Source organism: Toxotes jaculatrix, chromosome 22 (assembly GCF_017976425.1).
Source record: "Toxotes jaculatrix isolate fToxJac2 chromosome 22, fToxJac2.pri, whole genome shotgun sequence".
NCBI lineage: Eukaryota > Metazoa > Chordata > Actinopteri > Toxotidae > Toxotes > Toxotes jaculatrix.
In genome coordinates this window covers 6595358-6622884 of record NC_054415.1, presented here as the reverse complement: position 1 = coordinate 6622884, position 27527 = coordinate 6595358, and the positions used below count along the sequence as shown (strand labels likewise).

Below are 27527 nucleotides of genomic sequence, written 5' to 3'. Positions count from 1 at the left end.
TATGGCTCATACTGTCTTTATTTTGGGATATGACACATTAAACTGACGAAACTGATGCAAACCAACACATGCAGGTTTATGTTCATGGTTTTAATGTTCTTGACTTAATTTACTTCAGAATTCTTACTCTTCCAATTATTCTAAATTTTAGGCATAACTTACAGAATCCAGGATTAGCTGACAAAAACTGAACAAAAATCTTGAACAAAAATCACAAATGTAACACAAAGGGTCAATTTTGCTTGTTATAACGCTCATTTGCTGAATAAAGTCATTGTTTAATCATCATAATTTCTAATATTTCAGGTTAAATACAGTTTAACACACTCATTTTTACACTAAGTGATACCAGTATCATTGCACACTCATCCGGACTTTGATCTTCTTGGTAATAGCCAAGATAACCACACAGACACTAAATGTCACCTTGTGTCATTCAGGTTAAGACCGACCTCCTTGATCTCCAGATCCTCACACAGCCGAACCACGTGTCCCTTCAGGGGTGACCTGGAAAACGCTCAGACAACAGTGACTGTGGAAAGCACCCCCCCCCCCCCATTCATCGCATCACATTTTTACCACTATTGCCATCAGCGACAATACAGTGCAACAAAGATACCTGTCCGGGTTTACCTGGATTTCACAATCCGTGGCCCGACCAGAGCTGAAGTGCGTTTGGCTCGCTCCCCTGGGCGGCGCCAACGCATGGCTGAGGAGCGCTCCCTACTGGGCGGGCAGCGTCCAGTGCGCCGCTGTGAGACAAATAAAGCCCAACCATGAATCGTGCGACAAATAAATCACATTACACAACCTGGGCTACATAAGAGAAACATGAAATCACAAAGAAACACACATCACACTCATGTCAAGTATGTACAGTTTAACTCTTCACACCTTCATGTTTGTCCTTATGGGAAAGTCACTGCTGGAACAGAAGCCTGACCAGTTTCACAAGGCCACGCAGACCGGTTCATCCCGGTTACCAGCACAGATCAAACACTTCCTCAAAGTCCCTCTGCTGAAAAGCAAGACAGCTCTCGTAACCGGAGTCCAGAGCAGAATACACACTCCTGGGTGACAGGGCCTCACTATACAGATGTGCCGATGTTTCGCACGAAACTGGGGCTGACTGGGCGTCGCTCGTCTTCATGTCCTCATACACGTTACTCATGAGGTACTGCGTGGTGTTTTCCGGCGCCATTGCCCCTGGCTGACGACGGTTCACACAGGCCACAGCGGGACTTCCCTCAAACGTGAACTGTCTTCTCTCTTTCCTGCCCGCGTCTCCCGTGACTTTGGCGAGCTTAGCCAGCTGTGCCCGTTTCTGTTCCCGGTGGAGGTATTTTCGGATGGTCGCCCTCACAGCGGTGTCTCGACAAAGTTTGGCCGGGCCGTCCACCTCTGTGGACACACGGAGAAGCCTCCACCTCAGTTTAGATCCAGGTTTCATGGTTTTACGCATCAGACAATCGCTTTGTAAGTGTGTCGATCTGGTATTCATTGTTTCGACACACATATCCGACGAAAAAACTGTAGAGGGGGGAAAACGTCGACTCCGGCCGGGTGACTTGGCAGAAAGTCTGTTGGACGGAGAGTTTTCCAAATTCAAAAGAACAAAAACTGGCAGCGATAGCCTTTGCTAACAAAATACCCTTTTGTTGGGTTTCAAAAACTATAAAACAGAGCAACGATTAACTAGAAACTCGGAGCTCCAACAACACGGCTCGCACGAAGTTCCCTCCGAGCAAAAGTACGTTAAAACGTACACGTCACGTTCATTTGTATGAGACAAAACACCCACAATCCTTTGGGGTTTGAGACTGACGATAGAGCTGAATGACGGTGCTGCCACCTACTGGTGTGGAATGAGACAAACGAAACTAACCGCATTAAACAGTATGTATAATATAACCGTAAAATTGTGAAACAACCCAATAGTAAAAATATTAACAGCTCATTTGATTTCATTCTGTTTCATTTCATAGTATAGTATAGTATTATGGATAAAATAACTACTACAAAATTACAACATGAAGTCACCATTTAGCCCAAAAGGCAATAAAACTCCTCATATTTATTAATTCATTCATCATTATCAATTATTATTATTATTATCTCAAAAACACAAACCATAACACAATGCCCACATTCACTCTGCATCAGTCATCATGTGGAAATATAACAATCTTCTCTAATCTAGTATTGCATCAATGCGATTGAGGTAACACCCTAAATTAGATGACAGTAAATTTGCTTGTGGCTAAAACAGAAGTATCACAATTACATATGAAAGGAAAAGTTATTTTTTAATAGTTGACAGAATCTCTGGGGAAATCATTTGCTTGTGTACCACTGGAGGGCAGCATAATGTGCATCTTGTAAACACTAAGCAGATTTCTTTTTTTTTTTTTTTTTTCATATGCCACCAGAGGGCATAGAGAGAGAGACTGTTCATTGTGTTATTAGTACCTGACACTTTCTGATGGGCGGCTCTTTCCTTTATGGTCTCTTAAAGGCTCTGAGTGTCTTTGAACAAGTGATGTCCTCAGTTGTACTGCGTGTGTCTGTGGATTGTAATGGGACATTTGCATTGATTTACATGTTACTGTACCGCCTTCAAGCAGTGTGATTTTATGTCTTTGCTGTCTGAGCAGCAGAATAAAGCAGGAGACTGTCCCTCAAGTAGTTACTGTTGCTATGCGTGTACATTACAGTTTAAACCGATGATTGTGGCAGATTTACTACATAAGATTCACATACATTTCTGAAACAATGGGTTTGATTTCATACAGAACAAAACAATTTATAGCCAGTCACCAAGGATTTTGTCAGCTGAAATGATGTCTGTTGATAGCATATTTTATTAGCTGTACCCTTTATGAGCTGTTTATTGTTTATTTTCTGTGTCTACTTCAGAGATCACCAGATGGTGAGGATGTTATTCAGTGTTATTCAGTATCTCCTTTGAACCACATGTTCTTTTCAAAACATACATATCAAAGTGCATATTGCCTGACCTCTTTCATCACTAACAAATGCTGATAATTTGCATTCAGCCTAATAAATTTCACCTTTGTAGTAGCTTTCGTTATTGTGATAAAGTTACTTAATACAGCATCAAGTGATTTTTGAGCACAGGGGAAGGAAAGTAACTTAATGCAGCAATACGCTCACAGAATACATCCCTGAAATACTGTCCATATCAGTTTGTTAATAGCTAGATTGTTGCACATCTGACAGAAACCGATCCAGTACAATACTTTCTCTGGTCTCTTAATTCTGGTTTGGTCCACCAGCTCCTGTTTGCTTCAAATGCTTCAAATTCTTCACCAGCCACTGATTCACTTTGTCTTGTTACTGTTCTGTGCTGCATACTTGGAGTACACTGGCTTCTCTGAGCGTGTTTGCTGGAAGTGGTTTTATATGGGCTGGATGAGGATGAAAGCCATAAGCCTTAAGTACACAGTCGGGCCAAAGAACAGCTTAAAAGCTACACAGAGCTGGAGAGTTAGATATTATTTGTCAGCGGCTTCATCCTCATAAGTAGCCCTCTCATTTTACAAAGAGTAATTTGATTCAGTGTGATATTATTCAGTGCACTGCCACGACTAGAGAAACCATTAGCCTGAATAAATACAACTGTATTTGGGGATATGCATCATGTCCGCAAAATGTAAACTTTAACCTGCACTAACTGATGTTTTGGCCACTTGGGGGCAGTGTAAACAAGCAACACAGACATGACATGGTCTATTGTTAGCAAACAACTGCTGATTTACACATGCGGAGCAACATTAGCATTAATTAACATTATGAAGGACAGAAACTGCTGAGTTGCATGATAATTCTCACCTTTCACATCACCCCTACTCATTTCTTCCATTGTTAATGTAAAAATATTGACTAGGGCAGCTTTAATATTAATATCAGTCAAAACTGACTTAAGAGAAAAATACTAATGTCTTAGAACTATGGTTTACTTCCCCATAGTTCTAATGTCTTAGAACTATGGGGAAGTAAACCAGACAGTTTAGAAAGCGTCTAGTTTCTGTTAACATGAAACTTGACAGAAAGCCGTGGAAATAAGCCAGAAGCACCTTTAAATTTAAAAATCCTTCTGATAAGAGCATATTGACATGCAAGGCGAATACAGTACTTACAGTACACAGCCAATACTCATGTTTCTAGTTTCTCAGTTTCTCTACAGTTTTATATGGAAGGGATCTTAGAGCTGTTCTATTTTTTTTTTTTTTGACAGTGTCTGAGAGAAGTGCATAGGTCTGAGTATGTGTTTACGTGGGTTGGTAAGTGTGCAGAGCTAGGACAGGAGTTGTGTGTGTGAGTGATATTCACCGGAGCTGGGCACAGTTCAAGTTTCCTCCGCAGTGCAGTGGCTCTGTGGAGAGACAGGGGAGAGAAAGAGAGAGAGAGGGAGAGAGGGAGGGATGAAGCTAAATAGCCCAGCCACACACCCTTAAAACCATATCACTCACTGCACACACACACAAACCCCCCAGCAGCTTTATCAGGCGTACATTTCTATCATTTGATGTGACTCTTGATGTGTGTGCCCAAGATAAGGGGTTGTTCCCAATGACGGCCTGAATTTAGCTGGACATTTTGCAACATGTTTGATGTAGATGCTCTATGACCTTGAACAACCAAATCTCAAATAATGAAAAAAATATGATATCACAGTTTCCCATTTACACAGAAATTTTCTTCATTTAGTTTCAGCTCTGCCTGTTAGTCTCCATCATACTCAAACAAATCTCACTTTCTCTTCCACTGTATAGATATCCTTCCTCAGTAGTCTCAGGTAGCCTGCAGCTATCCTGTTTATCTACAGATAGAAAGGTCATCTTAATATCACAATGAATCATTTATAGGATACACTAGCCTGGCAGTCTGGACCAGCATTTTTCAGTCAATCTAGCATGGTGTGGTTTTATGTACAGTATCTGCTTTGTGCGTTTGTGCATTTGGCGGAAAAAGGATTAAAACAAGCCTCACCATCACAACATATAAACTGAGAAACCATTCAAATCAGTGCCTTTAAAGGTCCGATGAACAACAATAATTTCAGGATAAAGTCCTAGCGGTATCTGATTGGCATCACTCCCTGCATTTTTGCTATTTACCAGAAGACCAGTTTGTACTGAATAAACAGAGAGGACTGGAAAAACCTTTGGAAAGCCAGAGGAAGTGGTGATGTAACTCAGTCATTTGAAGATGAACAAAAGAACAAAGGGTTATCCAGTCCTACATGTCATGATGATTTTCAGCTTTTGCTTCTTGTTTTTTTTTTTTTTTTTAGTTTTTTAAGCTTGTGGTAAGATTCTGTGAATGGCAATGTTGGCTTGTCTACCTTTGGTGCAGACTGTAATATCTCAACAGATACCAGATGGACTGGCACAAAATTTTTGAAAATCTTGTACATAAATGCATCATTCCCTGACAGGGAATATGAATCCAACTTTAGTGATCCTTTAACTTTTCATCAAGTGCTATAATCAGGTTTACAGACAAAATGCTCGATTGTGAAAACGGTTCATCTTTGAGATTTTTCTGTGCCGGTTTGATTTTTAGAACCCATTGTGTCAGAAACAACACGTATCCAATGAAAAAAGCCTGTTCTCCGGGGTTTGGTACTTGTTGCCATGCCAACAGATGGATACGAAAATATCTCCATCCTTCAGTCTAGAAGCAGAGGGACATCATCAACACCCTTTGTGTCGGTTTCACAGAGTGTTTACTCCACCACCTCTTGTGTGGGCGTGTGTGTGTGTGTACCCTGAGTTTGGTTCCTTTCACTCCACCATGTCTTTTCAGCCATAGCAGACTCCCCCCACTTCCTATGCCCACTGACCACCTGCTGCACCAAATGCATGCTGGGATGTCTCAACCAGACAGACTGAACAGATGATCAGCGAGGACAGTGCATTTATTTGTGCATCTGCTAACATGAAAAAATGGGCTTAAAATATGGTTTTGGGGGAAGCTTGTGATGCTGAGAGTAGGAATTTTGATTAAAAGATTTCTGTTGTCTGTGGCAGATGCTGTCCTCTTGTACATTCTGTTCCTGTGTTGGTAGTGGGTACAGGCTCAAATCAGGGAGTGTACTGCAGTGTGGGTGTGAGACAAATGCAGTCTCTCTTAGGTTTCACCTCACTGTGCTGTGACCCTGGCTCTAGCGGGATGTGTCTAATGAGAGCTATAAATATCCTGGAACAGGCCTGGCTGGCGCTCACAAGACCACAACCTCTGCACACAGATACACACACACACACACGCACACAAACACATACACTTGTTCCCATTGCTCCTCCCACAAAGGATGACAAGAAAGAGAGGGGGAGTGAAAGAGAAAGAGGGGGGAGTGAAAGAGAAAGAGAGGGGGAGTGAAAGAGAAAGAGAGGGAGAAACAAATAAATTATGAACAAAGCCTGTCAGTACAGTCAGATGGAGACCCCTTTGCTGCTCTCCCACCTACCAGTCTTTCCACCCACTCGCCATTATTCTCCAAACCCTGCCCGCATGCCATCTTAGCTCTAACGTTATGAGTCACAGCAGCTTGTGGGGGAGGCAGCAGTTCCCTGTCAATACCTCTGATTGCATTATCAACAACAGTAATTTTACAAGGGGGAAGGAGGCTTGGTGGGCGGAGAGGAGAAGAGAAGAAAAAATGATGGTGGTGAAGGATTAATCAATCAGTGCAAATTGCACACAGGCTGCTCACACACCATCTACAAACACACTAGCATACTTGGAGAGAGGGCCATTCATTATAATTAAGGGTCTTTTCTCCCTGCGGGTGGCTGTTGTTGAGCTTTGGGGTTTCCAAAATAAGCAGCAGGGTAGCCCCACACTTGCTAAGCCTGTCATTTTCATTAGACTAAAGCACTTTCCTCACTGTCTGAGAAAACCATGTATCTCCTGATTTAGGGATTTTGAATTTGTCAGATGAACCAAAGGATTAGCGCTATTCCAGCTATTCCCAGCTGTTTCCCTGTTTCCAGTCCTATGCTCAGCTAAGATAACTTGCTTCTGGTTGCAGCTTCATATTTACCATACAGACAACACAGTTGCATTGATCTTTATTCTTGATTTAATTGTCAGCAAGAAAGCAAATGAATGATATTTCCCAAAATGTTAAACTATTCCTAAAACCAGCTGAAGAAGCGTGGGGGATTGTCAGAAGGCTGAGAGGATGTGTTTTTCTATCTGCTGTGAAAGGTTACTTTGATTTTTGTGAACTGGAAAGGAAAGGTATTACATGTACGTAATGGTGAATCTGCCATTGTGACAAGAGCGAACAGACAAGTTCAGTAAAATGTCACAACATGGAAGAAATTTGTGTAGCAAAATGATTCAGCAAGGTCACACTTGTAATTATGAGAAACTGTATATTCAGTTTCTAAGTCACAAGATAGCATGTGATAGACAGGGCTATTTCTACGGTGGTCAATTTGAATTCATATCACACTCACACATTGTAAAGAAACGATGATCTTAATTTGCTGACATCTTTGTACAAGAAAGTGCAAGAGGTTACAACACTGTATCTGTATGTGCCCCAGTGTTCCATTTAACATCAGAGTAAATCTGGATTCTCATACCCCCTCAGCATAAAAACTAAAGTGGGCTGGGAGAAATGGAGGATACTGCATGTGGCTAAGGTTCTAGGCCAGATTTAAACCGAAGCCTTTCCCAGGTGAGCCATCAGGATGCCCCTGTAACCCACTGACACAAACGCGGTGTTACTTGAATAGTTCTTTCAAAGAAAAAATCGCATACATTCTGTTGAATCAAATTCAATCCCATGAACAAACACATGCCTGGTATGCAGAGCAGAGCAGGCTTCAAGCTTCAATAAACAAGCCAAGTGTTTGGTCCAGTTTTTGTTTTTGTTTTTTTGTTTTTTTTCGCTTTTCTGGAATCTACAACATCAAATGACCTATCTGAGCAAGCTTTTGCTTTTTTCCCCTGTTGTGACCAACAATGAGTGACTGTAATGAGTGGTGTTTTTTCACAGTCATTTAGTGTATCTCTATGCCACACAGTTTCAAATTGTCTTCATCATATTCCCACAACAGTTTCTCTGAAGTACATCTACTGTATAGGCCTGTCAAGCTTTGGATTTCTCCACACTTTGAAGATATGGGTGAATTAACACAACTGGATACAGCACCGCCTCTCAGACTTGCTGCCAGTTTGTCCCAGTGATAGTTACAGTTCCACTATGAAAAAAATCTTCTGCCGCCAAAAAAGGATTTTCCTCATTGACCACTATTACAAAAGAGATGACTGTTTATAAAAAAGATGATCTGATGTAGATTGTTGGGCTTATTTTCCTTTTGTTTCACAACCACAGCTATTAGATGTTGGACTTTTGCAAAAACACAGCTGCATTCAGTACAGTTCCTGAGCATGTCTTGTGCCTGCCCAAAGGAGATAATGGCTGCTGTTACAACTTACATCTGCAAAGATATGGCCCCAATTTACAGGGCTGGGAAACAGGGGTTTTTGTGAGTTGGCGCTAATAGTTATATATTCAATTTATTCATTGAATTTACAGAAAATGTGCTTTACTGTGACATATATCGTTTTCTGGATATGAAGAAACGCATATCAGGATATGAGGTTTTGATCATATCGCACCGCACTCCCTGCACTGATGGAAGATAGCCTGTAATCAATGCTCCTTCTTCTCTCTCGCTCTTACTTAGAGTGCTGCACATTGATTAGTCAGTAAAGATCTCAGACAGATGGCTGGATGTGTGTGTGTGTCAGTAGCTGGATTTTGTCATCTTCCTGCTAATTATCCAATGCTTTTAACCACACTGATGTTTTACTGTTTTGCCCAAGGAAGGTCATGCTGAATCAGCAAGTCTCATTCCCTATATCTAATGTCTGGCCACAACTGGTGCCGGATGCCAGGAGAGGTGGGTATGTCACGAGTCCAGAAAGAACACTACACTGTGACTGACCCAGAGTCAGTTTCACTGCTGCCACTTTCGCTTCTCCAACTCCTCACTCTACTTCTGTCCCTGTTTGACCCTGAGCCCAACGGAGCAACAAAATGTGTCAAAAAGGTTTAGAAAGGAGAAAAACAGAAGTTTTGACTAGACTCTGAGGTAAATGCATTATTATTATTATTATTATTATTATTAAATGTTGACCTACTGTAACAAGTATCTGTGGCATGTTGCATAAAGCTATTTTAATTGTTCCCAACTGGTGTGAGGTTCACTTTGTCAAGACGTTGTGATTTGATCTATAGTTTATGTAAACAAATTCATTAACTTAACTTTAACTGTAATTCATTTGTGTAAATAAATAAATGTGAATAGAATTATTGCCACAGAATTATAAAATGCTAAATCAGCTAATTTCCAAAATGGCCTAAGCTGCACTGCAGCATCTAAATCTCATTTTCTTACAGTCCATTCAAATGGATTGCATGGGCCATCACCAAATTACCCTCCATTCTTTGGAAAACATCCCAGAGCCTGCTTTCCATCCTGTTGGCTATGTGATACATTATGAATTGGATGGATGGAAAAATGGCACACCACCAAGGAGAGAACTAGAGAACAACAGATGATAGCAAGGATATTAAAGAGACTCATCTTGCCGCTTAAATGTGCAACAAGTCCTCCAAACTAAAAAAAACATGTACATCATTTGTCCCTGCCCTTTGAAACAACCTAAAGGGGCATTTACTAAATTAGTGCCCCTAACAGTGGCAGGAGATGTGCCACAGAGAAACTGTTAAAAATAACTAACTGAAAATAAATGAATAAGCACTCTCTGACGTGACAAGGCTATGATAAAGGATATATGTTATGTAGTAAGTTTTACTCATTTTTCTAATGCCTTATACCGAAGACTTATTAAAAGAAGCTAACAGAGTAGCTCTGGAAATATGTTTCAAAGTTTAACTCCCCCCATTCCCTAATTGAAACATTCCTGTGCACTGCTCACCTCCCACCAGTCTCCCTTATTACTCCTCCATAATGTCAACACCAGGGAGGGGGCTTCTAGTGACGGACCAATCCCATAGTTTTTAGGAGCTCAGCCCCGTGCCCTAATTGGCCCAGGGGGCCTGCCGCTGGATGTAATGAGAGCTGACAATAGGCACCGGTGGGGAAACATGTTTACATTTGTATGTCCCAACGGCTCCTCTCCCCCTCTGCCTCCCCTGTGCATTTACAGGCTGCCAGGGAACTCAGGCACATGTATGGGTACGTATGTTTTCATACGAAGGGGGCGAAGTACTGCCCCAATTCGACAGAGAGAATGAAACATAGAGGGCAGGAAAAATAGAAAGACGAAAAAGTAATTATTAGTATTATAAATTTTCATACAAAAAAATTGATTTTTTTTTTTTACACACAATTTAATTGTTCTGTACCTCTGAAGGTCACAGTACTCATTGTAGAGGCAAAAATACAGAGAAATACAACCTTTACCACTGAGCAACCTAATGTTCTTGCATAATACCACAGTGAAATTATTAATGTGTGTGTGAGGAGTCTTGGAGCATATCAGCAAGGACAGTCCTGTACGTGTCAGAGCTGCAGACCGTGTGATAAGAAACGAGTTAAGAGTGGCCCATGTCAGGGAGGACACACCACATCCAGTATAAATTACTAGCGTGAGGCTAGAGCCTGACCCTCTGATGACTGTGACCGTCCGTTTGCAAGTGTGACTCAGCAGATCTTTATTAAACAAGAACACAAGAATCCACAGTGATATGATGACATTCAAAAATGTCACCTGGCCTGCAAATATTCAAATGGCTTTCTTGTGCTTATTTGCCAGATGCCTTGATAAAGATACTTTTGTGAGGAATTTGCAAAACCAACTTTCAGATGTGTTATTACTCATGTTGTTTGGAACTTGGAACTTTGTTTGGAATAAAACTAATCAGTTTTTAACAATGATTTCTTCCCTTCTGAAGTAGACTTTTTAAAATAATAAGAAACAAACAAACAAAAAAACAAGGTCAAAGCCAACGCAGTCTCACAGCAGTGAAATAATCACATCGTGTAATTTTTTGATTTTGATTTTTGTTGTGACAGTAAAGTTTCTAATTGTAGTGACTACACACTGTAAAAGGAACTGTAAACACATCTGTGCTTTCTTCCCCACTGAGACATGCTGGGTGAGGTCTCTTTTCATTGGGGGTCGTCTTTTTGACCAAACCACAATCTTTTACTAATTTTAATCAAAGTGCTTTTGTTGCTTAAATCTAACCACACACAGGACTCTGCATATGGTCTATGCCCACCATCAAGACTATTTCTCAAACTGGCATGAGAGGGGATCAGAATCAAAACAGGCAGGAAAGGAACACAGCACTAGAAAGCTAAGGCACATGACACAAAGACTGACTATCTGGCTATACTAGGGAACTGACAAGGGAATGGGGACCGGATGAGCAGTCCAGTGGGGAGGAGGAGCAGGTCAGGTGATACTACTGGCGGGAAAGGCAGGTGGGTGGGAGTGACAGGGTCTGAATCACAGCAGAGTTTGCACAGCTGGACTTGGGACAGCTGGACTTAATGAATGAAAGAATGAATGAATGAATGAATGTGCAGACTGATTCTCAAAACCATGACTGGAGAAGTGGAATTTTGGGGGAAATCCAGAGGCTCACTTCCAAACCCCAGTGTTTTGATGGTGAAATCACTGCTTGGGTGGTTTGATGTAGAAATGGTGATGATGTGTGTCTTTGTGTATCTGGGACTGCAATACAATGCTGTCCACCACTGTGTTAGTGGCCGCCTTAAAGAAGGCATTACACTGTTGATCAATTCCATAGACATCCTTCAGACAGCTTTAGCCTGGGATGAGCTGTTGATACTTAATAGCGCTGCAGCACATCTAACCCAAGCACTAAAAGGCCTGATCCATATTACTTTACATACTATACTTATTTGGTAATGGTGGGAAACATCAAATGGATAGATTTACTTGATTAGAGTAATTTTAAGTACATTGTAAGTGTAAAGTTAACCTTTAATGAATGTTAATGATTTCTGGAAAGTCATGACTTTTACGCCACCACATTCAAAAATAAATCAGAAAATAAGTCAGAATATAAACTCTCTTCAGGAGATATCCACAGGAATCCATGTATGAAAATGTGACAAGGCAGCTTATAAAGTCCTGCCTGTAATCCTGACAGCGTTGCCGCTGCAGAGCAATGTTTCAGCCTTTGATGTGGCTGCTGTGGCACAGTGTGTCACACAAGTGCAAACCAAGATGTATGGGAGGTGTTTGTGCAGTCATCAGTGAATCCTACATTCAAATGTAGTGCAAACTGTGTTCCAGAAATTACAAAGGAGAAAATCCAAATTCCGTCCTTCGATCCACAACAGGTAAGGGATTATTTGCATTTGGATACGTCAACATAAACAGTTGGTGGTGCCAATTATCTTGTCTTCACTGCTCTTCAATGACAAGTGAAGTCTTGAGCTTAATTTTCTGTACATCATGACTGAACTGAAATACCATTTCCATTGCACATTTTTGCATTTTGTGTTCTTCTTCTCCACCTCAGTCAAGCATATTTTGAACATATAAGACAGAGTTCAGTGGAGAAGCCTGGATTCTTAGTGGGTCTGTGGAAATGGCTATATTTACTTGCTATGATGCAAGATGGATCTAAAGACAGCCAGAGTCACCTGCCAAGAGCATCAGCAGTGGCATAAGCAAATAAAAATGAGACTTAGCCAGACAGCGATTGAGTACCTCTTTCATTATAGACTTAAAGGAGGTGATCTGACTGTCCAAAATAGTGTTTACAGTTGGCTCACTGTCCAGTCACCACTCACAGAAAAGCACAAGTCTCTTCTAGAGGGGTTCTTTGAGTGCAGGTTTTGTGACACATCAGTAACAAGAATGAGCCTAGAAAATGAAACTTAGGTAACTTGTGTTGATGTGAAAGGTTCGTGAATTCAGTGTAACTGAACATAAGTATGAAATCCTTCTGGCTTATTAAATATCAGCATTGAACAGCAAACAGAACCTTATAATCAGGTTTAGTGGTGTTTATTTGTATCTCCTTGAGCTGCATTGTTCAACATTTTGAGTGAGTTCTGGGTGCATGCTGTGGAAACAGAACTTGGACATGCGTGTCCAAGAGTTTCTATTAAAAGCTTTGATAGAGCTGACACAGTGTGTGTGAGCGTGTGTGTGTGTGTGTGTGGAGGAGAGACAGTTTCTTAATCCCACTCAAATTTTAACTCTTGCTGCTTACTATGGGTCGACTGCTTGAGTGCCAGAAATAGAAATAAGACATAGTCTTGGCAAGTGAAGAAAACTGAGGCTCTGAGACTGCTACACTATTTGCCCAGCAACATGTTCATACACCAGTACATGCATCCATTTCCTTCAAACCTCCATAATTAAATTTCTGTCATTGTTAATGTGCTTCATCATCTCAGCTATTGCTCCACACCAGACAAATTAGTACCTGGATCATAAACAGTGCGGTCAGGGGGAATGGAGGCCTGGAGGGCAGCTGTGCAGCTTTTTCTGACACATCTTTAAAAATTCATGGCCCAGAAAACAGGCCATGCAGACGAGGCTGGGGGCTGTGATAAGCAGAGGGTTTCACTTTTCCAAGCCGCATTCCCTGAGAGCAGAAATGTTCATATCCACTAAACATAGTGAAATTCTTGCACACCCACATGGGGAAAAGCACAGGAAATGGCATGAGAAACCTTGAAAGAAATGGAAAAGAGCTGTGCTGAACACGTAACAGAGCAGCAAAGGAAGCCAGTCCAACACCAAAGGAAGCCACACAGATGAAGAATTTTTTAAAATTTTCCTTCTTTTATTGGACACCAGTGCTCGCCTTGCATATGAATATGGTTGTTTTCATGAGTTTTTTTTTTCCTTCTTCATCCTTTAGTTTAACCCAGGTGTCACATACGTTTGGTTTAGTCCATTTTGAACAGCATTTCTCATTTATTTTGAACATGCTCAGGCAGGGCTGTTCAAATCAGGTGATTTGAATGAACAGAGGAGGTGACATGTGGGTTGGCACAAATAGCAATGCCGTCAACAAGTTCTTTTCTTCATCTTTTTGTTACAAATTCAGTCAAGTCAAGGCAAATAAAGCACATTTACAACTGTTGTTTTAAATTAACCAAGCTTGGCATAACATCAAATATTTAAATATGTAATAAAGTTGAACTCTGTGGACTGATACTGATCAAAAATGGGTCAAACAGTCTTTACAAATGATTATTTGGACTTGTTTTAACCTAATTTACTGCATCCTCACAACCAGTCAGACATTATAGTTTAGCATGAAATATACTTAATCTTTAATGATTTATTTATACATAAGCTAATGCCATCAGAGTAATTTGAAACATGACATACTAGCATAAAACTCATACACACAGAGGCTTTAACTTGTTTCTCCCCGCCTTAACACTCAGTAGTTTCATCAAAGTATAACAAAAGCCAAAACATATTTGCATTTACTATTTGACCCACTTTACATTATATTATATATTGCAAATATATATATTTGCAATGTCACTTGTGATACAACATGTCCTCACACTGTGTTGGTGAAGATACAACAGAAAAACATCCACCATCTAAGCATCTGAGATTCTCTCTCCTCTGTTAAGACATCAGCATGAACAACTATAACCAAGCAGTAGAAGACATTATCATCATGAGGTGGGATACAGCAGCAGAACTAATAGTCTGACACAGAGTGGCAGGTTTCACATTGTAATCATGTAGGAATGTAGCGTGTCTTGCTCAGGGACAGTGCGCCTGATCATATGGCTGCAACTGGGGATCAAACATGTGACCTTTCCATGACCAGGCTCTAACCAACTGGCCACCCTCCAGCCACACATGCTGTAGTGTGATGAATGTAACCAGTTAGCCCAAGACACAAGTGGAAATGGACGACAATAATGCCATTGTGTGCCTGCTGTGCTCTATTTCGTTCTGTCCTTTTCCACCTTCTGTTAATGCTGACAGCTTTAAATGAGTAATTCGACATTTTGGGAAAATACATTTATTCGCTTTTCTGCCCAGAGTTAGATGAGAAATTTAACGTATAAATTTGAGAACAGTATTGATTTTCTTAAATGTCTTTCCCAAAATATCAAAATATTCCTTTACGTTTTCTAAAATGTGACACTGACAAACAGCAGCATAGTCATGAAAATGTAGAGTACACCTTGGCTTGTTCAGTGGCTTGATATGAAACCCGTGATTGGAATGTAAAAAAATAGTTCATGATTTGCTGCCCTTGCTGCTGATAGTGATGATACTGCTTTTGCATGTTCTTCCAGGCTACGTCAATAACAGAAACTGCTAAAAATGCACAATGTCGCTGGTCAAGACTCTTGTGTTTTAAGCCCACAAGTTGCACATGATATGTGAATGTAAGCTGTGTAGGTGGAAGCAGGAAGAGCTGCACAGTGGCAAAGTCTCGGATGTTTTCTGTCTGCAACAGCTGAAGTTTATTTAGACTTGCTGAGCTCAGTGAAATAGCTTTTTAAAAACTTTACTTTTAAAGAATAGTCGGCAATCTAAAACTAATTGGTCATTATGCTAACAGACTAATGTTTACATCACAGACTCATCTCCCTGTCGATAAGAAATCTCAGCTTTGTGGTGGTTCGTCTATCGATCGGATAGGATGGAATGAGGGCATGAATCCAAACATAACGGAAATAGATAAAAAATCTGTGTACCAAAAGCACATAAACATTTAAAAATCGTCATGCTTACTTAAAATTCCACACTATATCACAACTCATTCGTTCACAGTACTGGACAGGAGAAAAAAATAAAGGTGCAAATAAGAAATTGTCACAATAAGTAAAACAAATTGGTCTAAGAGTTCATCAAGTTCAGTTCCCAGTCTTGAGGAGCCACATCCTCATTTTGGACTTAACTTGGTCCAGCTGTATGTAGCTCACTTTAAATTAATTTTACATGAAGTCAGGGGTCATTAATATTTCACATATTGTCCGATTGATCCCCACAGCCAAGCATTGCCAGGAAAATCAAACACATTTAGGAGCACTGACAGCATTAGAAATGTCCCTCGTTTGAATGATGCTTTTTGCCTCAATACATCTCAAAGGCACTGGACCTTATTCAGTTTAACAGACAAGGAGCGGATGAAAGCGTAAAGCACTAACCTATTGACATGTTGTTCACCTTGAATCTCAGGAGTATTTTGAAGGACTGTGTTACACCACCATGCACTTTCCATGCAGTCATCCTTTTTGCAGTACTAACGACATGACATCGTCACATTTATCCAGTCTTAAATTACTTTACTTTACTTTCTTTTTAACAACAAAAAAAAAATTAAATAAAGTTTTTTATCTGCAAGGCCTGCAAGTACCAAAAAAAAAACATCTGTCATGGTGACTTTTGAGACATGAGCAAGTTATTTTTCCCTTGTGAACAAAAGAAATATAAGGTCTAGAATCTAAAGAAAAAACTACCAGTATGAGTCCTCAAGTCTGTTTCTGTCACTAGCTCTCTTTATATCAGTGTCTCTCCTTTTGAGAGCACAAGGACAGTGCGAGAACATGTATCAAAGAGACCACTGTTCCCTTGGCTTGGCACTTGGCAAGTATCGTACGGTTACCAAGAGAGGACGTCCAGCAGTCCCTCTAAAGAAGAAGGACAGGCTGTTTTTTTTTTTTTTTTAATGTAAGCAGCCTGCTTTTGATTGAATCGTACCAAACAGTCAGTCAGTGTTGATGGCAAACGAAAGGTGAGGTACCTATGTGCGATTTTTTTTTCAGATTATACATGTTGATAATGCTCCCTCCCTTCTCTTCTCATCAAAAAAAAAATTCACATTAATCCTGAAAATCACATTTGGCAAACAAAATCAATATGTGTACACCAGGATGTTTTCATTTTCCCTTTTCAGTGAAGGGTTAAAATGCAACTTGGCTAAACATTCTAGGGAATATAGTACGTAAGTCTCCATTTCTAATGGCTCCCGCTTTGAACTAAAGCTCTATTTGGCACCAGAGAATGCCAATCAAGCGCTTGGTTGAAGAAAAGCAGAGAAAAAACCTTTCATACACACACCAGCCAGCTTTCCCTCCTTTTCTCCCCCCCACCACTCTTTTTTTTTGCCTCCATTAAATTTCAGTCCTATTCAAGTTACTAGGTACCAGGACACCATTATCTCTCCCTTGTTCCTCGCATTTCAGTGCATTTTATTATTCCCCCCGGTCCTCCACTCCTTCTGTCTCTGTTTAACAAAGACCCAGAGGGGGGTTTGGTCCAGCTGCCCCATATGCCAGTCAGATACAGTAGTCAGCACACAAAAAAACCCATCCCCCACCCATCTAACCCCACACATTTTCACATTTATTAGTCCCAGCTGAGGCTTTCTATAAAAACACACACATCCATGCTCACAAACAATTTCAGAAACGTGGGGTAGAGATATGGCAGGTTTTGGGAATGTATGATTATTTTACATTGTGTGTGTGTATGTGTGTGTTTGTGTGTTTGTGTGTGTCTGCATGTGTCAATAAATACTCTGTCCCTGATGCATCTGGTCCAAGTGGAGGACATTCTCATGTTAATTAGGGATTAGCAGGAGTGTGTATGGACACAGATGCAGTGCCGGGGTTCCTCAGAGGAAATACGTGCACCCATCTATGCCAGGACGCCAACTTCCTGCCTATTAATAACCCAAAGATCTTCATCTGCTTCCCGTAACCCACTGAACTTCAACTGACCGCTTTAACTCCTCAAAGCCCTTTAACTCCCTCCTTCCTGAGGGGGGCAGTGTCCCACCCTCATGCGCAGCGTGCCGCTTTTGTGCAGGTGCCAAAGCTGGACAAACTCCTCAGGCATGGCGTGGAACCATTTATAGGGCAGAATGTTGTCGTAGTAATGGTGGCTGACCGGCTGCTCATCCAGGCCGACGGAGAATGGCCAGAAGCCGTAGGCAGTCACTTCCTCGCACAGCCCCAGGGCCAGGCTGACCAGAAAGAGCCCGGTGGAGAGGCGCTTGGCGTGTACACTGCGGGCTTTCCAGAATTTGCCCAACGTGCGCAGGAATTCGGGGTTGGCAAACAGCACGGTGAGGTTGGAGGAAGTGTCTGCCAGGGCGTAATACGCCCGCAGAGATGGGTCGGTGCCAGGCTTCATGGAGAACGCTGGCATGTAGATGTAGCTGGAGCCGTAGACCTTCATACTGTCCACAAAGGCTTTTCTCGACCACAGAAGGTTCTGAAATCTGAGTAGACAGCATGGTAAAGAGAAAGAGTGCGAGTCATTCTGGGTGTTGTGGAGATTACAGTTTTGAGTCAGTCATGATTGGATGCATGACTCATGTGTAGAGTTGTGTGCTCCCTCCTCCTTTTCTGTTTCTATAAAAGAAATGTGTTTTCTGTGTTTTCACACTACACTGAAACTTCTGAGCACTAAATGAGTTGCTAAAATGGCCGGGCAGAGAGGATGAGGAAGTGGCTTAAGATCTGCGGTTGCAATGCGTATAAGCTTTAATTATTATTATTTTTTAAAATCAATATCTCACAGTAGATCTCCTCATATCATCACACTGATTCCATCATGTAACCCTTTAGCATTTTCCATTGATCTATGTCAAGATGCTCAGACGTGCTCTGTATGGGCAGATGCTGTTGTTGATTCAAACTACCTTTTCTCTATGATGCTGGGGTTGGCCGTAACCAGATGAGTTCTGGTTCCAACATCCTCCACATATTCCTTTGAGAGCGGTGGAAGGTTACACCTAAATGAACAAAATGAAATTTGATTTGTTTAAGCTACTTCAACACACACACACAGACAGTATAAACAATTACAGGATATATTTAAGTCAGACAGAGAAGGCAGATGAATTCAGTATGAGAACAATGTCCCTGTGTAATTGCTTCCTATATTGCAAAGAGGAAAGGTTGAACATGTTGGAATGTTTCACATGACACAACTTTCTTCTTCACCTTCTTTCTCTGCCACACACAAAAACACAAAGCGGCACAGCTTCACTAATGATGCACATTAAAATGGACAATGACATTACATTCTAAACTTAGATTGCATGTTTGTAAGATAATGTGTTTAGTGGAGTAAATGAGAATATTATGTTATAATTACCTCCTACAAGCCTGAGCTGTAGTTTATCACGTCTGTCACATTTTTTTTCAAATGGGAAACATTTATCTTATATTTATAATATGTGAATGATTATTGTTATTATTATAGTACTGTCCAACCAGATGGTTTACTTCTGCTTTGTGCCCTTTTTGTGGCACTTACTTGCTCATCTTAGTCTGCTCTTATTTTGCTTGCTCATGCCTTGTAACCTCTTTTCTCTCTCGCCCTCGCTGTGCTCCATTTTTTCTGTCTCTCTCTTGGCTACAGTCGACACCAGCTCTCATTATCACTGATGGCCGATGGTGTTTGGCTGCTCTCTTGGGCAAAGCTGATTCACATTCGGAGGAGCCGTGAAAGAGTCATGTACATGCACACACTTAGCACACAGACCACAGAGTTCTTTATTTCTCACCTCATGATGAAGTCGGCTTGGTCAATGTGCCGTCCACATTTGCTGTTTCTGAGAATGCCACCGTTGCCCACCACCGCACATTTTTTCAGAGGCAGCTGCAGAGGGTTGTCCTGAGCAAAAGACAACATGCAGTTTTGTTAGCATACACACAGACAAAAGCACCTGGATACAAGCACATAAAACCAGTTACACACATGCACAGAAACAAATATTAATTTTCTCTGAACTTAGATACTGAAATTGAGGCAGGTGCACGAGTCACTCTGTGTTCAGCAAAGCTCGGGACCTCGGCTACAGCTAATTTCCCTTCAAAGCCAAGACCAGCAATGATATGCTGCTGCAAGGTGATGAACAAAAGCAAGTCGAGATCACACATCTCATGAGTCAGATTCTGCTTCTGGCATATGCTCCTGGAACAATGTCTGGTGTGGTGAAATGAGCTATTGTCAAAAATACCAAGCACAAATTGATCTGAAAAGAAACAGGATGAAAAAAGTGTTATTTCATAAACAAAAAAAAAGACGAACTATCTCTGAATTCCACATGGCTGCAAACTGTTCAACAGATGTGAACTTCGAGCTAAATGTACTCACATTATGTGTTGTATAAAACAAATGTCACAGGAGGAAAAAAAAAAGCAGGCGTAGTTTCTAAAAATGATCTTTTCTCCTACTCCTCCATTATAATCAAGCATGTTCCCTGGAAAATGTCTTTCCTTTAGTCTCTGCACTGTTTGTGCTTGGTTTTCCTATCACAGTGAACACAGATGAACTCAAGTACCCTTTCATCCACACCACCTGCCACACCACCTAAAGGTGTTCATTTCAATTGAATTTAAACTATTATAATACAATAAGCAATACACAATATAATACAATATTCAATTTTAATACTCTTTCAATCATTTATCCAGTACTTTTAACTAGCTGCTCACAGGCTAACTGCTTTTTACTCTCTCTCAAATCATATTTTTCACATATTCATTGAGCTATTCCACATTCTTTCCATGTGCCCCATAGAAACTGGAAAAACATGCCCCCAGCATACAAGTATCCTAGTTGTGAATCACTGCCCTGTCACCATCTAAATTAAAGCTTTGTTTTGGACACTATTAAATCTCTTACAGAGGACACTGACATCAAGAGGGAAAGGGCCAAAAATGTCCTTTCTCTTTGCCTTGGCTGCATTTAAGTCAATGGCTAGGATTAGGTAAGACGGCGGAAACAATTGTGCTCATTATTCCCCTCGGAGTGCACACACTTGAGAATACACACAAAAACACACACATACTTCTCTTTGCCTCAGGGTCTCTTTTGGACTATGATGGGGAGGGGGGTGGGGGTGAGTCAGAGGACAATACTCTGCTAACAGTGCACCAAGCAAGGGAGGGGAACCAGCAAACTGGGCTAAAACTTGAGATAGAGACAATTATTACAGTAGCACATCGTCCAAATATTTCTGGAAAGTTATTGATCCAAATTTTTTACCAACTATGACTATGACAATGTCATTGGACAACAGAAAGGAGAAGAACATGAAGGGAACATCAGAAAAGAAAAGATCAGAGGAATCTACTGTACAGTCCAGTTAGCTGTGTGTATGGATGCTCTGTTTGAGCCATTGAACTAACCAGCAATTAACTGTCAAAGCCCTAATTGGCACATTCCCTGGCAGATGCCCAGATACTGTAGCTGCTGCCAGCTTAGTGTTGTCTGTGTTCAGACCTGCAATCACAGCACGGGTAGATGAGATGACAGAGTATTTATGTGTGTGAGTCTGAACATAGTCCATCCCACCTAAATACCAGTTACCTTCCCTCTGGGAAACACATAACTGGCCACAATGCAGGGTTGTACAGTAAGCGCAACCACGCAACTAAAAATAGGGAACGCATTCGTTAGATGGAGAGTCACAAAAGCACAAAGTTGTACAATGCAGTGGCGTGTCACCACAGCCTTGGCCAGCATGATGCAACAGTGTCAGAGACAGAGGAAAAATAACGACCAGTAAAATCCCAGTGATACAGAGTATTGATGGATAGAATACAAACTAACATAGCACAATTTTCATTGAACCGGAGTGTGATCCAGGAAAATCTAACAGACGATATCACATGACAGATTGTTCACACAGACACAGTCAATGAGATAGCAAAAATGCTGTTAAGGAAACTTTAACCAATAACTTTAAAAGGTCAGTTTACCCAGGTCACAAAAGCACATTCTTTCCCTTATCCTGACTGGGAACTAGTCAGGAAAATATGTTTAGTGTGTATGTATATTTTCTCAAATGTTTTATGGGTGGTGAAAGACATTTCAGCACCAGGTACAGTGTCTAAAAACTAGCTGTAAATAGTAAAATGTGTTCTTTGTTGGTGTATGATATCAATTACGTCCACAATTAAGCATCATTTTCATTATCGATTAATCTGTTGATTATTTTCTCTGTTGATCAATTAAATTAAAATAGCCCAAAAAGCAAATTTTCCCAAAATATTTATATAAAACAAAAAAAGGCAGAAAACCCTATCAGGGTGTAGCCCACTTTGCATTTCTCATTTCTTTTCTTATTCACCCTCTCCTCCCCCACCCAACATGAATGTATAGATACTCATCGCATTTACCAACCAGGATATCACACTGCATTACTGATGCTGCAGATCTGCAGTGTGATATTCTGGTTGGCAAATTCAAATATTCATCGCATTTACCAACCAGGATATCACACTGATTATCACACTGCAGATCTGCAGTGTGATATTCAGTGTGATATCCTGGTTGGTAAATTCAAATATTCATCACATTTACCAACCAGGATATCACACTGATTATCACACTGCAGATCTGCAGTGTGATATTCAGTGTGATATCCTAGTTGGTAAATTCAAATATTCATCACATTTACCAACCAGGATATCACACTGATTATCACACTGCAGATCTGCAGCATTAGTAATGGGGATCCAGTTTTGATTATGAGTGAGATGTGCTGCCCCTGGATACAAAAACCACAGCAACAGCACTTACACCTGAGTTTCTCATTCTGTCCTGTTTCCAGGCACAAACACATGTAAATACCCTCATCCAGATGCGTGCACACACCCACACACAGACAAGGAAGCATGTAAAAATAGCCCAATAGCCCTTATCTGAGTACAGACACACATAAATACACACTCCGGGTCAATTTTTGCCCTATGCTGAGATCTCTATGTGGAAAGGGGAAATAACTTAAGAGGGAGAAACTCAAAACACACTCCCCTCCTGTTTTTACCCATGGTTTAAATTCCCCTTTTCTTGATTTGACCCGAGTGGAAAGACACATGACAGAACAAATCCTCTCGCATGGTAAACACAGAACACAGATGCTGAGGTGCAGATGAGGACAGATTAGAAGTGTCCTGTCACTATAGAAACCCTATTGCATTGGTCCTCAAGTGAGCTGAAGTGTTGCGTTGTATCTTTCAGTCTTAATTTTACTGATGTCTGCAGCATCTTTAAGATGCCTTGCTGCTCTAGCCCGGCACCTCCTCTCACTTCTCCACATCTTCCCACTGAGAACACTATACCAGTAATCCAGGGTGAAAGCCAGGTTCTCTATCTGCTCCACTGCCCCCTCCCTGCCTCTATTATGGATCAAGAATGATCCATGTTAAAACCCACAGTCCCCACAACAGTGTCGTATTGCGCTGAGTAGGAGAAAAAAATCGTTTTCCATCATCTGGTCTTAGTTACTTTTCACAGCGGCCTCTCTCTAAGTTATTTGTCTTGTGGCAGGGACTGTAAGGAAGTTTGTGGCTCTGAGAGAAAACAAACCCTTAAACCCCGACGCGAAACAAGAATAAAATAGAATGATTCATACTCTTTTGAAAGCAATACCTAAACAAACAGACTGTCATTGCCATCAATATGATGGCATTATCTTCTGAAAATCATGATTCAACCTCTTATGTTATAGCTTCTTTTTAATGGTTACACACTCCTTCCTACCTGCACAAAGAGTGGGTAGGTCTCGTTGTTGACGGTGTGCGAGTGGTAAAACTCTCCATCGTACCACAGGACTTTGCCCATTGGTGAGTTCTCCTTGGTTACCGCGAACATCTTCCGTGGATCGCAGCACTCTGTCAACAATTTCCTGTGCAGAGAGGATGTGGGAAATAATAAGTTCAGTCTCTGGTTATCTTTACACAGTTCAACACAAAATGGGATTCTACAGGACAGCTGTGTAAGGTCAATTACTGTACATGGGAGGAAGTGATCAAATATATTAGGCTATTTATGCCTTGGATCAAATTATATCAGATTGGAAATGGAGGGATTTGAACATTCAATTACAGGCTCACGGGAAACTGGGACCGGTCTCATCTTTTTCACTCTTAATTCCTCATCCCCATCTCATCTCATCCCCCAGCAGGCCCTGCCCGTTGCACTGCAACTGTCACCTTGTGATTATACTAATGGGCGCTGCCTCAGAGGAATCGTCACATATTCTCTGCTGAATAAGATTTCAATAAGACTGCCTCAGGGAGATTAACATACTCTGTTGATCTGGGAGTTTGACTTCCCCGAATGGAGAAGCATCTATGGTACTCTGTGTTTACCGTATGTTTGTATGTCCTGTGGTGTTGCTGTAATATTTCTCATTTCTATCTTTCAAAGTTTTGACAGATTCAAACATTTAAAATCTTGTTTTTGGGTCAAATTACAATTGTAATTTTTGTTTTTGTTATATATCACCTAAAGCCCTTTAATATTTCCCTTATCAAAAGTGAATGAAAGGTAACAAAAAAACAAAAGGAAAAATCTTTTCTTCTTGCGTTCAATAATTTACTGTTTATTTATTTATTTATTTTAAGCCCGGGGCCCCTCAGAAACCCCCTTAAGGACTGCAAGGGGCCCAGGGCCACACTTTGGGAAACACTGCTTTAAATCAATGGAGAGAAATCTGAGACCCGAGACGAACCTGTACAAATCGATGCCCGTCTGGTTCTTCTGCCATGCGTCCCCCTGCCTCAGCACCTCCTCCACTATTTCTTTATCTCGAGGGAGTCTGTACACGGGGAAAATGTAAAACCAGCAGAGCACCAGCACGCAGAGAGCGGCCCACACCGACAGCTTGGCCCGGTAGCATCGCACCAACATCTTGGCCTTTCTTGTCTGTTGCACGGCTCAAAAGCAGCGGTGCGTGCACTTCGAAACCGGTGCAATAAAAAGCAGGCTCGGTTCAAAGCTGATCTGTCCGTCCACTGCAAACCCCTGTCTCATTCCGCAGACGGGGTGGAGTATGAATGGAGCTGCAAGGTCTGTTTACCGGGTGTTTGGCTCAAGCATCGGTCAGGAAATCCGGTTTTCTGGTGGTGAGGATTTGATGGTGACAAGCAGAGGCGTCTATCCCTGCAGCAGTGTCTCACGCTCGGTTGCGGGTTTGTGGTGCAGTGTGTCGGGCTCTGCAGGATTCCGCCGCTCAGCTCTCCGTACATCACCACCATCATTACAGCCTGCGGACTGCGAGGAATCATGCGGGCCCCCTCCCCGCCCGGTGTCCCGCTGCATCCCAGTCCAAAAGGGTTGCCCGTGTGACCCGGTCCACTGTGACCCGCTTTCTCCCGCCCCCCCGGTCCTCTCCTCGGGCCTCCGCTGTGCTCACCCTGCTGAAGGGTCTGCGGAGCAAATGAACGGGAGCAGTCCAATTCAGCCTCCCTCCACCTTTCCCTCTTTCTCCTGTCAACACCCCCCTCCGCCGAGACAAAGTGCTTCTTGTGCTGGGAGAGGCGCGTCCAGTTTGCTAAAATGGCACGGGAGAGAAGGGAAGCGGGCTTTCAAAATAAAAGCATTCTCACAAAATACTACTAATGAATCCCTTAATTACTGTTGCTAAGCATTTGCCGGTGTCTATTCTCGTTTGACACTTGAAATTACAACGTTATTCTCCTAATATTTCTACCTTTCCCCCTCAAAATCTTAAGTTTTTTATTTTCCTCAATGTAAATGTACTCAGTACCCAGTCAAGTCAGATATATGGGTTTTGGACTATTGGTTGGACAAAAAATAAAAGACATTTGAACTCGTCACCTTGGTCTGTGGGAAATTCTAATCAAATTTATTTTAATTATACCATTTATTGAGACGCCTTTTATTTTGAAATTCTGATTTAAAAGGCCTGTTTTTTTTTTGGTTTTTTTTGTTTGTGTTTTTTTTTTTTTTTTTTTGCCGCCTGGTTTGACTCTGGCCCCTGCAGAAAATTAAGCGTCTCTCTCGGCTTCCCGCTGAGGTCAGTATTGTGAGGAGCTGCCGCCTCCTGCTGGACTTGCTCTGCACTGAACGAAATAGACTTAATAAAAAATGACTGAGACCCTGCTGCCTCTAATCGGCCTCAGTACCACACCCTAACTCAACACAGAAGTAACTGATGAATGATCTCATTCATCTCATCTACCAGTTTCTTTTGTACAAATTAAAGCAGCATATTCATTTTCTTCCCTACACTGCTGAATTACTTTCTTTTATTCTGATTTTGCCGCACTGCAGCTGCAGTAGTCCACACCATAAAATAAATCTCTGACCTCATTTGGACAAAATCAGTGTTCAGACTTCATTGCGGCTGCTTTGTTTCCCATGAAAAACGTGTGGGTAGAGGCAGACATTTTAATAACTTGAACTTTTCAACTCGGCTGCCAGCTCTGCTTTCTCTCTGGATGTGTATTCGACTGTGTGAGACGTTGGTACGTTCAGTGCTGTGTTTTATCTGGGCTCTCATTTGGCCCAGACAAAAGGGCTTCCAGAATAATTCTTTCTGTATTAGAACCACAGGAACCTATACAATGAGACTCCACAGACAATATATAATGTAATTAAAAGGAAACAAAAAGCTTGTGCAGGAAAGGTAGGATGCTTATACACAAAGATCTCTCCTACAAACAAAAACATAAGAAAAACATGGTATAAATGCAGTCTACACCATATAAACAGACATGTCACCAGAAAAGTTGTTAGAACCATCCTACAGTTATCTCCCAGCCCTCCTTCTTCTTTTGACTGGATATACAGGCTGATAACAGTCAGGGTAGCTGAGAAATGTAGGATACTCGGGGTATCCGCTGCACCCCACTGGGAATCTTGGAGGGCAGCGTCAAGGTTAGATCAGTGGGCAGAGGGATGCCATGGCAGGCCACTAGACTGAAGTCATGTGTCAGCTGCTGTCTGTGTCTCGTGTCCAAACAAAGGTGCCACTATGGAGGTCTGTACAAGATCCAAAAAGTGTGAGGAGAGAGGCAGGCAGGGCTGCAGAAGAGCAGAAAGATGGAAAATATCACCTGCACCTTGGTAGATATTCATTCTGCAATGGTCTGGTTAATGGTTAATATAAATATCTTTATCATCTTCTTATCCTATGATTATGTGACTGTTTCCAGCTGTTTCCAGTCTTTATGCTAAGCTAAGATAACCACCTGCTGGCTGTAGGTGGCATGCAGATGTACAGAAACAAAAAAAAATAAAAATCCCAAAATGTCAAACTGTTCCTGTAGGTACACACACCGGGGGAAGTATCCTCTACTTTAAAAAAAAGTAAGTCAGCTGACTCCACTGCAGGTCCGGCATTCAAAAGTATAGTTAAGCCTAATGGACTTGATCATAATCCAGGTCATCATATGTACAGTCCAGTGGTTTAAAGTGATAATACACACCCCAAAGTCAACATTTAGCCACCTCATGGCTGCGCTGGTTGGGTCATGACCATGGGCTCAGGTGGATCATATAGCAACAACTGACAAAACAAATAACACTTCAAAGAGCAGGTGAGGACGGATTAAACCCCTCCAAGATTAAGCACCAACAGCCTTGGAGAATAATGTGGCCGTAGCTGATGTCCTTTCTTCTTTCCTTCCACCCCAAAGGTTCAGAATGAGTTCAATTGTTAGGATTTACGACCTCATAAGGAGAACTATGGGGCAACGCAT

General features: G+C 41.5%; 1 protein-coding gene and 1 long non-coding RNA gene across 2 annotated transcripts; both read right to left on the bottom strand.

Annotated features, from left to right (window-relative positions):
• Positions 1-1762, bottom strand: LOC121176594. Its single transcript, XR_005893020.1, has 2 exons — positions 895-1762; positions 1-752 (listed from the first exon to the last, which is right to left on the bottom strand). It is a non-coding gene; the product is annotated as an uncharacterized LOC121176594 (long non-coding RNA).
• Positions 1763-13860: 12098 nt separating this feature from the next.
• st8sia1 (ST8 alpha-N-acetyl-neuraminide alpha-2,8-sialyltransferase 1) lies at positions 13861-25306 on the bottom strand. The gene is made up of 5 exons (XM_041030121.1): positions 24533-25306; positions 23560-23704; positions 19571-19680; positions 18701-18793; positions 13861-18277 (listed from the first exon to the last, which is right to left on the bottom strand). The coding sequence occupies exons 1-5, from the start codon at positions 24709-24711 to the stop codon at positions 17797-17799; spliced, it is 1008 nt and encodes a 335-aa protein (XP_040886055.1). The 5' UTR covers positions 24712-25306; the 3' UTR covers positions 13861-17796.
• Positions 25307-27527: the final 2221 nt, after the last annotated feature.